The sequence below is a fragment of the Zingiber officinale genome, chromosome 2B, assembly GCF_018446385.1.
Source record: "Zingiber officinale cultivar Zhangliang chromosome 2B, Zo_v1.1, whole genome shotgun sequence".
In the NCBI taxonomy this organism is placed as follows: Eukaryota; Viridiplantae; Streptophyta; class Magnoliopsida; order Zingiberales; family Zingiberaceae; genus Zingiber; species Zingiber officinale.
This window is the reverse complement of record NC_055989.1, coordinates 115,152,578-115,169,852: the sequence shown is the minus strand read 5'-3', so window position 1 is coordinate 115,169,852 and position 17,275 is coordinate 115,152,578. Positions and strand designations below refer to the sequence as shown.

The 17,275-nt window shown below is 36.6% G+C and overlaps 1 protein-coding gene across 1 annotated transcript; it reads left to right on the top strand.

Annotated features, from left to right (window-relative positions):
* Nucleotides 1–1,849: 1,849 nt before the first annotated feature.
* On the top strand, nucleotides 1,850–2,605 carry LOC122049450 (protein indeterminate-domain 16-like). Its single transcript, XM_042610835.1, has one exon. The coding sequence runs from the start codon at nucleotides 1,910–1,912 to the stop codon at nucleotides 2,354–2,356; it is 447 nt and encodes a 148-aa protein (XP_042466769.1). The 5' UTR covers nucleotides 1,850–1,909; the 3' UTR covers nucleotides 2,357–2,605.
* The last annotated feature ends 14,670 nt before the right edge of the window (nucleotides 2,606–17,275 follow it).

Genomic DNA, 17,275 nt, shown 5'->3' with positions numbered 1-17,275 from the left:
GAACAATATTTTCAGCTTAAAATGAAATAGAAGACTATTTAGTGGACTTGGGAAGTCGACTGATGGTGTTTTTCAATATGATTAGTGTGTTTAGCTTGAAACTAATAGAAGGTTATTCGGTTGATTTGGACTGTAGATTGATGAATTTGGGATTGAATAGAAGATTATTTAATCGACTCAAGCAGTCAACTAATAATTTTTTGATCGAACAAAGAGGTATTTAATCAACTGTTTGATTATAAAAAGTTCGTAAGTCAACTTCTCAACACATAGTTGATTGATGGAGTACAAACAACTGACTGATAATTATTTTGGAAAGTGATTAATAAGAATCTAGAAGATGCGACTAGTCATTTCCTGCCACATCAAGTACAATAGTGTATTGATAGTGCACAAATAGTAGACTGATGCTAATACAGATAAAAGTTTGCAAGTTGTTCATCTCTAAATAGAGAAGTGTTTGGTAGATTCATTTAGGGTGGTTTGAGAGTGGATGTTGTTGCACTCAAGACATCGTTCCAGAGCAACTCTACAATGATCAAGATCTTGTAATCTTTATGTGTTGCACCATTATTGCTATATCTATTGTATTTCTTGTATTTGGTCATATTATATATTGTAAGTACAGACTTTGTAAGAGATTTTTATGCCTCTGAACGGTGTCTAATATAGAGAAAGATAATGGATTTACGGTGAGATACATAGGCCGTAAAGTAGCAACTCTGAGAATAAGTATTGTGTTCATGTACCTTTTGTTGTATTTTTCAATGTGTGCTAACGATTGTCGACAAGTATGATCGACAAAAGAAAATGAAAGACACCCCCATCTAGCAGCACAACTGGTCCAACACTATTAACCCTCCAACCTCAAATTCATGACCTATAAAAGGTAAAATTAACATTGATAGGAGGGGCATCAAAACCATTTTAGTCATTCTTCATTTTTCCTAACCTGCTTTCGCATTGTATTTTTTACTTTTTCTTTTTCAAGCTCCATTATTGGAGTCCGACTTAAGTATTAGAGCGGCATTATTGTCAGACCACTCTAGCACCCCCTAAAGAATGTAAATTCATACATGTTCATTTGTATCCTAGAACGAAGCTAATTGATCACCTGTGTTGAGCAAGGAGATAGATTTGCATCAATGTTTATTTTGCAGCATCAAAAACAAAAAAAAAAAAAAACACATGCAGTAATTTGTATATCTTGCATAACTTTTCCCTGTTAGTGAGAAGATACAAGTAGGCACCGCGGTGAGAGATGAAGAAGAAGATGACAAGCAAAGGGCTGGAGTAAAACAGTGGGACACAACTCACAAGAGGTTGCATGACACAGGATGACCGAAATTCATTGGCTCAAGAATGGGCCACAATGAAAGTTAACAATAGGGAGTCACTCAGCTTTACTAAGCATAACAGTGACATCAGGTTGGCAGATGTAAAATGTACTGGGGAATCCAAAATGTGGGGCTCGGATTAGGAATAACAACCATGCGAAAGATCACCGAGGTAAATTAGTTCGACTAATTTTAATTTCAAAATTGCATTGGCCAGTGCCTCGCAACTTGTGTTCCATGACTTTCAGTGTAGTAGAAAGATGTTGGTGTCTTGTCATCTGTCATCGTAATGGAGTGCTTCCAGACCTTTTCTTTCCCCCGCCAGGAACCAGTGAGCCTTAAAAAAGTGTGCAGATTGGCTCAACATTACGAATCTTTTGACATCTCACAAAACGTGGAGTTACAACTTAAAGCATGCATTAATCCGACAAAGATTCACCAAACTCTCTGGGGGTGCCACCGCCACCACCTGACAGCATGGACACCATAATGCTAAAGTAGCTACTGGGGACTCGGTATATAATCGTGTGAAGAGTCAAACTGCTACCCTATCTCTTTGTTTCCTTTTTTCCATGGAGGAAGGAGATCAGAGAGCACTGCAGCTATTCCTCCCGACTTCGGTTTGTCTTCGGTCCGATACGAAGAAATCCTCCATAGAAAATGATGCTTCCAACCATCCTCTGGTCGATCTTAATCTGTCCATGGGTTTCAGTGGGTTGGATTCTTCAGATGAGGAATCCAATCGCTACACAAAGAGAAAGAAGGAATTGCAGCAGCAAGCTGCCGAGCAGATTCGAGTTGCCACTGCGGAGAATGCTTTTGCTGAGAGAATGAGAGAGCTGACAAGGAGGGAGTTGGAACTGGCAGAGAGAGACTTTGCGCGAGCGAGAGCGATATGGGAGCGAGCAAAAGAAGAGATGGCGAAGGTGGAGAGAATGAAAGAGATAGCCACCAGGAGGATCAACTCCACCTGCTTGGAAATCACCTGCCATAATTGTCACCAAAGGTTCCGGCCATAGGTGACTCTTTCACAATCGCATTATCAGGTAAACAACAATCATTTTTTTCTTAAATTCTTCGAGCTTAATGCCCCAGATCAAGTTCAATAGCCTGCGTCTGCTTCACTTGTTCTCGCAATTTTTCTTTATCCATTTGAAATGAACCAGCTTCCTTGCAACTGAACTGAAATAAGAGAAGATTGTTTATGTTTTTGTTGTTGTTGTAGAAAAAAAATTAGTTCTTCCAGTTAATAAGGAAAATGTTTACAAGTTTCTGGTGTTCAGTACTATTCTTGAATAATGCAGCAGTTTTCGCCAAACTACATGACACCAGAACAAAATTATTGCGTCTTCATCAGCTGTCAAGATACATGGCACTAAGGAACAGTGCCTAAGTGTTTGCGCTTGGGAGATGGGCAAAATAAAAAATTTATAACATCAAAGGCATCTTCGATTTTCCAGCCTGTCTTGAATCATTATGAGCTCAATTTACACATTATGAATAATTTGTAATAATGCTGGCAGAAGATTTCACTTTCGTTATAGCGGAACTAGTTTTCCTTTCTCGTTACGCCAAAAAGTAGTGGTTTCCTAACTATGTAGTAATCACTAAGGTAACAACAGGAGACAGAATTTGAATTTGAGTTATCGTGGCATGTAAAATGACTTGACTACCATAGCTTGCGAAGAAAGTCCAGATCAATTTTGGAAACGAAAAAGTGCCCTTATTTAACAAATATGGATCGCATAAGAAAGGATCCTGATTCAACTGCATCCACGTCCTAATTCAGTTATAAATCCAAATAGCAACTAATGTCGCTCGGGTAAATCTGCCCTAGTTAAGGGCATCACTAGACTTACTTCAATTGCCCAGATGGCTATGGGCCGAACGGTCATGTCAAAGGCCTGCTATAAAGGGGCCCGATTGAGTTGGCTTTTCTGAGGGTTCACCTCTCACCATCTCTAACACAGTCAATTCCCGTCAATGGTCCATTGGAGAAAGGGGCATTAGATTGATCATTGGACAAGACCGGCAACCTAACCCACAGTTGTGCTCGCAGTTTGGTCAGTTAGCGGGCGACGCCTCAAGTGTGTGGTCATCCACATGGTCCATCCCGGGCTGATGTGGTAATTGATATGGATCCTCTTTAGCCAAAGTTTTATAAACCTTGACGTAGGTAAGTGAAGGTATAATTTTCTAGATATCTGTAAAGGCCACTTCTTTTGGTCTTCTTTCTTTCGAGCTTCTCACACTCCTCTTTATTCTTTCATTGACTTGATCATCGGAGAGACAACATTAGCAAAGCCGACCTCTGACTGACACTTGTTGATCTCCAAGCTTCATCTCTTGGAAGATCTACTACAACAATCGCTTAAAGAGGAGGAAAGAAGGAAGGGGCCCAAGTAGGTGAAAAGATACACCGTTAAATTGGTATCATCATTGAAAGAGGTATAAAAAGTTACGTTAGGAAATATAGAGAATTCCACAATCAATTTTCATAATAAGAGATCCATGGCCAAGATATATCTTCCCAGCCATACATCAAGGAGACATATGTCATACATGAAGACGAGCCTTCCTTTATGGCGGATTAGGACGTTAAAGCTATCAGGTTAGTCCCACAGGATGGGTTGTCCATATTGCTAAAGACCTCTCACCTCCTTAGTTGAATGTGTTGGTGCAATTTTCCATGGATTAAGGTTGATCAAGTTAACTAAACTTGAGTTGGCTCAAGCTTGAGTCTTGATGTTTGAGTTTTGATGTTTAACAATATATGGAGATTAATGGTCAAAGTTTGACTAGAAGTCAAGTAAATCAAGGTTAACCAGATACTTGATTGGGAAGTCCTAACTGGAGGATAGACAAAGGCAAGTCCAACGAGTAGGTTGGCAAAAGATGAAAATCTTAGTGGATCAGTGTTGACCGGACACTTGGTGTGGAAAGTCTGGTGATTGAAACCTGGTAGTAAGAAAGTCCTGGTGAGTGAAATCAAACAATTTGAAAAATCCTAGTGAGTGAAGCCAGGTGGGAAAATCCTAGCGCGTGAAGCTAGGTGATAAAAAGTCCTAGTGAGTGAAGCCAGGTGAAAAACCCTAGTAAGTGAAGCTAGGAAGTGGGAAAAGTCCTGATGAGTGAAGTCAGGTGAAAAGCCCTAGTGAGTGAAGCTATGTAGAGGAAAATCTTGGTGAGTTAAGTCAGGTGATGAAAAGCACTAGTGAAGTGAAGCCAAGTATATGGAAATCCAGATGGGCTAAGGCTGGTCGGACATCTGGTGTTTGGAAGTCCAAGTGAGTCATGGAGGACCAGACACTTGGCACGAGATGATAAGTCCAAGTGGGTCAAAGTTGACCAAACATTTAGCACGAGGAAGAAAGTCCAAGTTGGTCAAAAGATTAACCGAACACTTGGTGATGAAGTCCCAGCAGGTCAAAGTTGACTAGATGTTAGGCAATGAGGAGTTCCAACAGGTTACAGTTGACCGGATGTTGGATGTGGAACCCTAGACTTGAGTTTGAGCAAGTTTGGGTTGGTCAATCGATCAGGTGATTGATTGAACCAGAGCCCAATCTACCAGTGGATCGATTGGGCAGTGCTTTTTGCGCAAGGAGCTCAATTGAGAGATCGATTGAGAGGAAATCGCGTGAGCATAGAAGACTTCCCAATTGATCAACTGATCAATTGGGACACTCCAATCGATCAACCAATTGATTGGGGAAGGTTTTCTCATAATATTGTGAGATAATTGAAATTAATTCGTCAATCAATTTTTGAGGTCTTCTGCGAGAGCATAGAGGCCTTCTGGATCGATTGGCTGATCAATCCAGCTATCCCCAATCGATAAGCAGATCGATTGGGATATAACCATTGTGGAGGTTATAACTTTTGGACTGTTGGGATTGCTCAGATCTCACATGGTAATCGATTGGGAGTAAGCCCAATTGATTGGGTGCCCTAGATCACAGAGAATAAAGTTGTTGGCAAGGTTCAAACGTAACAACACTTACACGATTCTTCTCCACTACTGTTAGTCGAACTTCGAGCTTTGAAGACAAGTGTTGTTGTACTTTCCTACTAGTCCAGAGGCATCTTTATCAACAAGAGATCAAGCAAGAAGAGGTTTTTCATTTGTATTTCTGTATTTACTTCTTGTTTTGAGTTGTATCTTATTATTGAGTTGTACAAGATTTCTCCACCTCCAGATTGTTTCGAGAATAAGTGTCTTTAATAGTGGAGAGTATGCTCGTGTGTGGATCCTTGGATTAGTCACCTCATCTTGAGGTGGATACCAAGTAAATCCTTTGTGTTAGCATTGAGGATTTCACTTCGAGTTTGTCCATTGTAAAAGATCATCATCAATGAAGCAAGCGAGTTATTCACACCTAGTTCCGAAGTGTCCTAACAAGTGATATCAGAGCGAGACCACTCATCACCAGAAAGGGCAACGGGCTAGAGAAAGAAGAATTAAGTTGAAGCCTTAACTTCAACAAAGTCAAAGACTTCATCAACAAGCTCAACTTCAAGATGGTGTTCCGAGATGGACTTGTATATGACACAAGGATGCCTCCACCATTCACATCTACAAGCTTCAATTCTTGGAAATCAAGAATTGAAAACTTCTTCATATGGAGATAGAGCCATGATTTTCTCTAATGGAAGACTTTTAAGCTCCAACAAATGACAAAGGCAAAATCCTCAACAAGACAAAGGCAAAGGGGTGTACTTTTTATTTGATGTGCATGAGGATTCAGAGGCTAAGGGATGCTTAACATCCGAAGATGAATAAATTGAAGAGGCCTCCACCTCAAGGATTAAGGGGGAGCATCATCCATTGGCACCGGAGCAAGAAAAAGCCTCTACTTCCAGGTCAAATAAAGAGGAAGATTGTGCCACCTCCAAAAATCAAGAAAAAGTAAATGGATGATCAAATGTCATCCCTACATGTGAAGGTATAAAAATTTTAATTGCTAATAATAAAAATCATATTATTTGTTTTGAGTATAGGAAGAACGGGCATTACGAGAGTAAATGCCCTAAGTTGACCAAGAAAAAATGTCAATTGACACCAAAGGGTAAGGAAAAGCCTAAGAAAGTCAGCCCCATTGTATAAAAAGGTAAGGAACATATTGTGTGTTTCTTGTGCAACCAAAAAGGACATTATCGGAGTCAATGTTTTAAGGGGAAGAAATCGACCAAGGTGAAAAGAGGAAGTTCAAATCAAGGGAGAATTCAAGAGCAAACCCAAGGTATCATTCATTGATCCAATTCCTTTAAATCATGATAAAAAGCATTCTAAAAGCAATCTTTATCATTTTAATGTAATTTAACATAAAAATAGGAAGCATGATAGGGTTAAAGAAAAATATATAGTATATCATGCTAAAACTACCTCATATAAGACTAGGAAGGTAGATAATAATTTAGGTAAGACCTTTAAGGAAATTAGATATATGCCTAAGCAAAAGAAAACTCAAGGTTTTAATGAAAACCAAAATCTAAGGATTTGAGAATGGAAAATCAAGTCTTAAGGTCAAGACTTGATAAATTAGAAAAGACCCTAAAAAGAATGAAAAATATCTTTAAATGGACAAATGAACAAAACCTAGGGATAGATAGACAAGAATCATTCAATGGTAGAAAAAGTTTGGGTTACATATCTAAAGCCAAGAAGGATGTGCCATCATATCATAGAGTTATATATAGTTATGGAACAAATCCTAGGTCTAGGAGCCAAGTCAAGATTATAAGGGAGGTAATCCCTAGAGTTAACCTTGAAGAGACCAATGTGACTAAGGTTTTAATAAGCCTAAGAAAGTCACTAAAAGGTCACAAGGGAAGTCATCCCTAGAGTTAACCTAGAGGAGTCTAGCATGACCAAGGCTTCCAAGAAGTCTAGGAAGGTCATTATGAAGGTAACTAAGGAAGTTATCCCTAGTGAGTACCCAGTACACTCAAGGAGCACCAATAGATTTTTGGTTCCTAAGAGTGTGTTCTCTACACCTAGATAGGTTTAGATAATGTAAACTCTAATTGGAAGGGTAGTTAACCCAACCTTGATAAAGTTGACAGATTAGGACATTTTCAAGGTATTATTACACTTTGAAAATGAGAAGGATTAATTGTTTATTCTTTGGAAGAGTAAAATATGTCAAAATTTGAAGATTTGAACTTAATTAAAATTGACACAAATAGTGTAATTCAAAGAAATGTCAAGTTAAGATGTTGACATTCTGTTGGGATATAAAGGCAAACCTAGGTTTATTCTTTAAATTTATCAATTAATTAGGGATACTTAGATAGATAATTTAGGCATATTATTTATGCTAAATTGCCATGATTATTTGTCCATCGTATGCTATGGCATTGTAACACCCGTAAATTTTTCCTATTTTTAAATGGGCAAAAAGAAATATAAGAGAAAAGAAATTAAAATATATTCATAAATGGCCAGGGCTAGGATTTTAACCCTAGACCTCTTATTTAAGATTATTTTAAGTAACCATTAGGTGGTGGTAAAGCATCACATTAGGAATATGAAATAATTCATTATATGTAGAATATATGTGAAGAGATGCTTCAACTTCCACTTGGTATAAAAGGGAAAGGATGAGATGAAAACTTAACTTTTCATCTCCCTCTTCCTCTTCTCCTCTCTAGCCAAAATCCTCTCTTTCACCTTTGTGGTTTTCGTCCAAGATCTAGGACTAGGGTTTCTAAAGTTCTAAGTATTCAAGGGGAGGATCTAAGAGGATAATTCCACAAGGTTCTTACACACGTGAAGGGTGTTTTGGAGATCAAGGCATACAAAAGAGAGGATTTTCTTCCCTACACCCTCCATAATAGTAAGATCTAGCGAAAGGATGTAAGTATCTCTCACCTGTAGTATAAGTTGCTTCGATGTTACTTAGATTGATACGTTTTAAGGATGTAAAGGAAGATGCATGTTATGAGATGTTTATTGCATGTTAAGAAAAGATAGATGCTATGATATATGTGATGCCCCTAAAAGTTTTGGGATTAAGAGCATGTTTAGATTATCTTGATTTTCTTCCCATTAAGTTTTGGGACTAAGAAGTATAATCAAGTGCCTAAAGTGCTTCCCTATAAATACAGGGGAAATAAGCGCACATAAGGTCTTTGGTTAAATGCCAAGCAAGTGCAAGTACAAGAAATTAAAGGTAAAAGAAAGTATTTTACTTTAGAAAGGCATGTACCAGACACAAGGTCTATGGGTGGGTTCCTAGATCACCCCTAGGCTCCTAGACTGCCTAGTAGTACCTTAATGGGTTCGGGATTAACTACCTCGGATCTTATTAAGAATGCGCGCAAAGTGGTACAATGTCGGGCCCAAAGCAAGTTGATTATTATTTTCACTAGTATGTAAGATAAAGTTTTCAAAGCTCATTGATTTGTTAAAGTGAAAACTGTTAGAGTGTATACTAAAAGCCTAGCTTTTGGTATAAACATTTATCTAGTTATAAGAATCACATTGGTCAAGTGTCTACATTTATATATACCAAATGTAGATGTTCAATTAATTTATATTGTAGATAACATAGTGTGTGGTGTCACACATAGAAGATGGTGTTATCGGTTCTTTATAAATTATAAACAGTGGCTCATGACCAAGATGGAAAGGAACAAACCATTGGAAGGTCGTAGTGTAATTAGGTATTAGTTTATCTTAACTATATAATTACACTATTACACTTAGAGTGTATTGAGTAGGACCATTAAAGGTCGTTTCTTTTTATACTGACTTTATAAATGAAAAAAGACCTCAGTTATTATGGAAGTGTGTGCTCTTAATCCTAATATAATAACAAGCACATATATTTGACATTTATTTCTTTAATTTATCAATGGGTGAGATTTAGTTCGATAAATCAATAAGCCCGATAAGTTGGGAAATGATATCACTTATAGTGTGTGTTGTTGATTATAGAAGGAAACTGTGTCCTAGCAATCTAGGTTGATAATGTCCCCAAGAGGAGCTCATAAAGATTATCATGTTAAACCCTACAGGTGGACTTAGTCCGACATGACGATAAGGTTGAGTGGTACTACTCTTGGACTAATATATTAATTAAATGAGTTGTTAGTAACTCACTTGATTAGTGGACATTCGACATCTTAAACACAGGGAGACTAACACACTCATAATAAGAAGGAGCCCAAAAAATGTAATTTGGGATTGGTGCGGTAGTTCAATAATAGTTCTCTAGTGGAATGAATTTTTATTGATAAAATTAAGTTGTGTGTTCGGGGCGAACACGGGATGCTTAATTTTATCGGGAGACCAAAACCAATTCCTCCTCTCGGTCCCTATCATAGCCTCTTGTATATAGAGATTTATACCCACCACATACCCACCTTCTTACCCACTCTTTGGTGGTCGGCCAAGCTAGCTTGGAACCCAAGCTAGGGCCGGCTAAGACCCAAAGGTTGAGCCAAGTTAATTGGTCGGCCATAGCTTGGAGCCCAAGCTTGATTGGTCGGCCATATTAAAAGGGAATTTATTTTTAATTAAAATTATTTCTTATGTGGATATCATGGTTTTAAAAGAGAGTTTAAAATTTAAATCTTTCCTTTTATAGCTTTCTACAAAAGATTAAGAAAAGATTTGAAATCTTTTCTTATTTGTAGATTGAAAGGTAGATTTAATTTTGAGAAAACTTTCCTTTTTAACCATGTTCATGATTTAAAAGAAAGTTTAAAAATTAAATATTCTCTTTTATTAGTTTCTACAAAAGATTAAGAAAAGATTTGATATCTTTCCTTATTTGTAGATTGAAAAGAGATTTTAATTTTTAGAGATAACTTTCCTTTTTAGAAATTATCCACATATTTAAAAGAACGATTTTAATTTATAAAATTTCCTTTTTACTAACCAATCATGAAGGAAAAAATTATTGGAGAAATTTTTATAAATTTCCGGAAACAAATTAGGAAGTTTTAATTTTTGTTTTAATTAAAACTCTCCTTGTTTTGGGGAGAAAAGTGGCCGGCCAAATAATTTGGAGAAGAGAAAATTATTTTTAATTAAATAAATTTTCCTTTTCATGGCAAAAGAATTAAGGAAGTTTTTATTAAAATTTTCTTATTTGCCAAGACCAAGGAATATAAAAGAGGGGGTAGAGGTGCCTTCATAGAGAACAACTCTATTCTTTTCTTCCTCTCTTTTTCTTTTTGGTGTGGCCGGCCCTTAGAGGTTCTCCCTCTCCTCTTCTCTTCTTCTCTAGTGGCCGGGGTTTATCCCCTCTTGGAGCTCTTGATGGTGGCCAGTTCAAGCTAGGAGAAGAAGGAGAGAAAGGAGGTTTTGTTTCTTGCATCTCTTGGAGCTTGGTGGTGGTGGCCGGACCTCTACTTCTCATGGAGAATTCTTGGTGGCCGAATCTAGCTTGGAGAAGAAGGAGCATGGTGGTTCTCATCTCGGAATATCGTTGCCCACACAACGTCCGAGATAAGAAGAGGAATACGGTAGAAGATCAAGAGGTTATTTTGCTTACAAAGAAAGGTATAACTAGTAATTATTTTCCGCATCATACTAGTTTTCTTTGTATAGTTATTTATGGAAATACCAAACACAAGAGGCATATGATTCTAGAGTTTTCGAAATAGTTTTTTTTCGAGTTTGTATTTTCTTCTTTTTTGAATTTGTGATTCGATTGTTCTTTTTGGTTAACCTAGAGTTATTTAAGGAAATAAATATTAGCTTTCCTTAAAAGACTTTGCCTAGGCGGTGGTGGTTGCTCCCATATCCAAGAAGGTCATGTGCCTCGCCATGCAGTCCTGGAAGCCAATTTTGGAAATTAATATTTATGGAATTAATAACTTAGGTAGATTTGAATCAATAGTGTTAAGTTCCGCTTGCGATTCAAATCTAAACCATTAAGAACAGATAAGTTAAATTTGGAATCAATGATGTTAAGTTCCGTCTGCGATTCCTAATTTAACTTCTAAAGAACACAATAGGTTATTTAAGGAAAGGTTCGACACTTGTAAAAAAAAATTTGTACAATAGAACTGGTATGATTTTCTTAGGACTAACCAATAATTGGTATCAGAGCTAGGGTTTGCCTCTGTGTGTTTGGTTTTCAAATTAGGTTATGCACATGTCATACATAATTTAGGCAGGATAATAGTAGGATGTGCTAACTTTGTGGTTGCAGGCTCCAACTATTATGGCATATTTTTATTGTGTGTAATTGGACCCTTGGACATGTCAAGGGCATTTAATTGTGTGTGCATGATTGTAAAATTAAATACAGCAGGAGCTGTATTAGTTATTAGGATTTTACATTTTTTTTTCTATCTAGAATATATGTACATTCCTTTATGGAATATAGGATCGATGTATGTAAAATTCTATATTTGTCGTGGATCGTATCCTTGAGAGGCGTGGTGCTATCGGAGGACCAGAGGCGCAGCGGAACAAGAAGCAAGATAGATGGGACAATTCGACCCGATGGCGGTGGCTAAAGATGGAGTAGCTAGGGTTGGAGCACACGGAAGACAGTGATGAAAATGTCATAATAGTTGGAAAATTAATTTCCATGTTTATTGCTTTTTATTTACTGTGATGTGTGTGTATGCATGTGTTATATGCTAGCATAGGATAAAATTCCTCACCTTAAATAACTAAGTGGGAGAGGGATTAGTATATTAATCCCACGGTCTCCATTACTGGTTTGTAAGTGATGCAACAAGCTTGCGTGTTGGCTCTGAGTGCCTCCCTCCACAACGGATGGGTTTGTTTGCGGATCACTAGATCAAACTTCCTTTATGGATGGTTATAGGAAATTATTTAGGATGTGTGTGATCTTCTCCAACTGAAGGGGCACAATTCTATTTAATAGACTAAGTATCAAGTAATGGTATACACTTAGACACATTTAATAGTATCCTCCCCAACGGAGTGACTGCTATTACTTGTGTGACCAAAGTGAAACCAACTATTAATTTGTCATAAAATTAGGGTGACAAGATAATAAAATTAATGGGTTAAAACCCCTTTTACAAATGATTGATTTTGTATACGTCCACACTAACGTGGCATATAAAATTAACGGTGTTTGAGATAATTTTATTTGTCATAAAGTTAGGTTGACAAGATAGTTAATGGGTAAAATCCTCCTCTTACAAATGTTAATTTTGTATACGTCCACACTAACGTGGCATGCAAAATTCACGGTGTTTTGAGGTATTGGTAAATTTAAATAGTATTGTTTGAGGAATCAATATTATTTTAAATTTAGAGTCTTGACCAAATATTTGATCAAAGACAAACCAACTATTAATTTTATTTGTCATAGGTTGACAAGATAATACAAATTAATGGATAAAATCTCCTTTTAGAATTTGTATACGTTCACACTATCGTGGCATACAAAATTAACGGGGATTTTGAGATATTGGTCTTGACCAAATATTTTTGATTCTTAGGTTTGCAAATGTTAGTCAATCCCCTAGTTGTTATACTATAGAATAGACTTAGTTATCCCAATTATTATGATTGGAAATAAGACTTGGACATTAAGGTAGACTGTCCTCTTAGAACTAAGAACAATATAGGTGTATTTGATTCATTAGTTGTTGAAACATGTTTAGTGGTGTTATCTACCGATACCTGGTGAGTAGATATGGGAGCCACTATCATGTCTACTTTTCATTGCAGGGGCTTCAGGAAACCCGATAACTATATGAAGAGAAATCACCATTTACATGGGCACTACTGCAAAAGTAGCAGCTGTTACAGTGGGAGATGTTTATCCTATGATAGGAATAAAAATGAATTTTGAGAAATTGTCTATATATACCAAGTTTAGAAAGAATTCAATTTCGGTTTCTAAACTATCAAAAGAATAGATATTCTGTCTATTTTGATAACAAACTTGTTATCAAGAAAAATAGGAAAATTATCTGTTCTGGTACATTGATTGACAATTTATAAATCCAATAACTCCCACGATGCAATAAATGGAAATTAATAACACATTTTCTAACTTTAAGAGAAAGTAACCTTCGGAAATGAACCAATCATATTTTTGGCATCCAAGACTAGGTTATATTAACTTGAGTAGGATTCAAAAGATAATAACCAATGAACTCTCGAGTTCATTGGTAATGGAAATCTTTCCAACCTGCGAGTCTTACTTGGAAGGAAAAATAACCAAGAAGCTTTTAAAGGGGTATAGAGCCAAAGATATGTTAGAATTGGTTCATTCTAATTTGTGTAAACCTTTGACTATCCAGGAAAGATGTTGTTTCAAATATTTCGTCTCTTTTATAGACGACTATTCGAGATAAGGATACATTTACTTGACTCGCCACAAGTCTAAGTGCTTTGATTAGTTCAAAGAATACTAGGCTGATGTGGAGTAACATCAAAGTAAAAGTATCAAGATACTACAGTGAAATCGTAGTAACAAGTACCTCTTAGGAGAGTTTAGGAGTCACTTATCAGAAGACGGGATTTAATCCTAACTAACTACACCTGGTACACCCCAACAGAATGGTGTAGTAGAAAGAAGGTATAAGACTCTTATGGAATAATTAGATCAATGATGAGTTATTCAGAAAATTACCAAATTCATTTTAAGGATATACACTAGAAACGAAAGTGAACATAGTACATTCCAAGTCAGAATTCTCTACTCATATAAAATTGCTGAATAGGTGTAAGCCTATTTTGAAGCATATTCGGATTCGGGTAGTCCAGCACATATGTTGAAGAGAGACAGGAGTTCACTTGTTTGTGGGTTATTCTAGATAAACGAAAGTAGGTTTATAGTCTTAAAAATCAGAAGGTCATTGCTAGCATCAATGACCAATTTTTAGAAGAGGACTATATAATGAACCACAAGCCCATAAGTAAATTTGTTCTTAAGAAAATAATAAGGGACACGTCTAATCTAGTACCAACTATACAAGATGAAATATCACAAGAAACTGCAACACGTATCACAAATAATACACAATTACAGAAAGTGTCTCGTCATAGTGGGAGGGTTGTTAGGCAACCTAAAAGATTCATGTTTTGGGAGAGTTTTTGGACTTGATCCTTGGTGGAGATGAACCTGATCCCCGAACATATGACAAAGCACTCCAAGATAAAGATGCAGCATCTTTGCAAAGAGCAATGAATACAGAATTAGAATATATGTATTCTAATAGAATCTGGGAGCTTGTAGAACCACCAAATGGTGTAAAAGCCATTGGGTGAAAATAAAACTATAATAGGAAAAGAGGGATAGACAGGAAAGTGGAAACTTTCAAAGCAAGGCTTGTTGAAAAAGGGAAACCTTTTATCGGTAGCCATGCTTAAGTCTATCCGGATTCTTTTATCTATTTAGCAAGTGGATGTCAAGACAACTTTCCTTAATGGAAGTCTTGAAGAAAACATCCATATAAAGCAACCAGAAGAGTTCATTACAAAAAGCAAAGAGCATCTTGTGTGTAAGCTCAATCAGTCTATCGACTGAAGTAAAGCTTCAAGGTCTTGGAACATCCGGTTTAATAAAGTAATCCAGACCTGTGGATTTATTTTATAACCGAATGAGTTTTGTATATACAAGAAGTGTGATGGAAACGTGGTGGTATTTCTTGTACTATACGTAGATAACATTTTTGGTAGTTGGAAACAATATCAAAGTGTTGTCAGAAGTAAGGGTATGATTGTCCAAACAATTCGATATGAAGGACTTAGGAGAATGCATATATTCTTGGGATCAAAGGGATTGCAAGAAAAGAATATATATTTTACTTATCCCAAGCTTCATATATTGAAACAATCCTTACTCGTTTTAGCATGCAGAACTCCAAGAAAAGGTTTCTTACCTTTTCGGCATGGAGTAGCTTTATCTAAAGAGATGTCTCCGAAGACATCAAAGTAGATAGAGGAAATGAAGGCAGTTCCTTATGCTTCGGCTGTCGGAAGCCTAATGTATGCTATGCACGAGATAAGAAATCTGTTTTGTCGAAGGCATAGTTAGCAGATATCTAAGTAACCCTGAACAAGGACATTGGACTATGGTAAATCATATATTAAAGTACCTTAGAGGTACTAGCGATTATATGCTATCTTACAAGGCAGATAATTTGGTCCATGTGCGTTGCACGGATTTTGACCTCCAATCTGATAGGGACAATAGTAAGTCGACCTCGGGGTTTTGTGTTTACTTTAGAAGGTAAAGTCATAACTATGGAAGAATGATAAGCAAAAGTATTTTTTCGGACTCAACCATAGAAGCTGAGTAAGTGACAGCCTCTGAGGCAGTCATAGAAGCTGAATGACTCAGTAACCTCAAGATGGACTTAGATATGATTTCTGGTTTGTCCAAAGATTATTACAATTTATTGTAATAATAGTGGTGCAGTAGCAAACTCGAAAAAACCATGAGTCTATAAGGCAAGTAAACACAATAGAGCGCAAGTACCACCCAATACGAGAAATCGTATAATCGAGGAGAAGTTGTTGCCGCCTAGATTGCATCAGATGATGACCTATAGATCTTTTCACTAAGGCCCTTAAGGCAAGAGCTTTTGATGGGCATGTTGAAGGGTTGGGAATCAGATGTATAGTAGCAGATATGGCAGCTTAGTCTTTTAGTATAAGTGGGAGATTGTTAGAGTGTATACTAAAAGCCTAGCTTTTGGTATAAACATTTATCTAGTTATAAGAATCACATTGGTCAAGTGTCTACATTTATATATACCAAATGTAGATGTTCAAATAATTTATATTGTAGATAACATAGTGTGTGGTGTCACACACAGAAGTGTTAGAGTGTATACTGAAAGCCTAAGCTTTTGTAAACATTTATTTTGAATAAAGAATCACATTTGGTCAAATTATCTACATTTGATTGTAGTTGTTCAATTAATTTATATTGTAGATAACATAGTATGTGGTGTCACATACAGAATATGATGTTATCAGTACCTTATAAATTATAAACAGTAGCTCACGATCGAAATGGAAAGGAACAAACCATTGGAAGGTCGTAGTGTAATTAGGTATTAGTTTATCTTAACTATATAATTACACTAGTACACTTAGAGTGTATTGAGTAGGACCATTAGAGGTCGTTTCTTTTTATACTAACTTTATAAAAGAACAAAGACCTCAGTTATTATGGAAGTGTGTGCTCTTAATCCTAATATAATAACAAGCACATATATTTGATATTTATTTCTTTAATTTATCAATGGGTGAGATTTAGTTCGATAAATCAATAAGCCCGATAAGTTAGGAAATGATATCACTTATAGTGTGTGTTGTTGATTATAGAAGGAAACTGTGTCCTAGTAATCTAGGTTGATAATGTCCCCAAGATGAGCTCATAAGGATTGTCATGTTAAACCCTGCAGGTGGACTTAGTCCGACATGACGATAAGGTTGAGTGGTACTATTCTTGGATTAAGATATTAATTAAATGAGTTGTCAGTAACTCACTTAATTAGTGGACATTCGATATCTTAAACACAGGGAGACTAACACACTCATAATAAGAAGGAGCCCAAAAATGTAATTTGGGATTGGTGCGGTAGTTCAATAATAGTTCTCTAGTGGAATGAATTTTTATTGATAAAATTAAGTTGTGTGTTCGGGGCGAACACGGGATGCTTAATTTTATCGGGAGACCAAAACCAATTCCTCCTCTCGGTCCCTATCGTAGCCTCTTATTTATAGAGTACTATACCCACCTTCTATACCCACCTAAAGGGGGTCGGCCAAGCTAGCTTGGGAATCAAGCTAGGAGCGGCCTAAGCATGGTTTATGGGTGGCCGGCCCTAGCTTGAACCCAAGCTAGAGGGGGTCGGCCCTAATGAAATTAAAAAGAATTTTAATTTTAAAATTTTCTTATGTGGAAGATATAATTTATTGGAGAGAATTAAAATTAAAATATCTCTTCTACAAAAGATTAAGAAAAGAGATT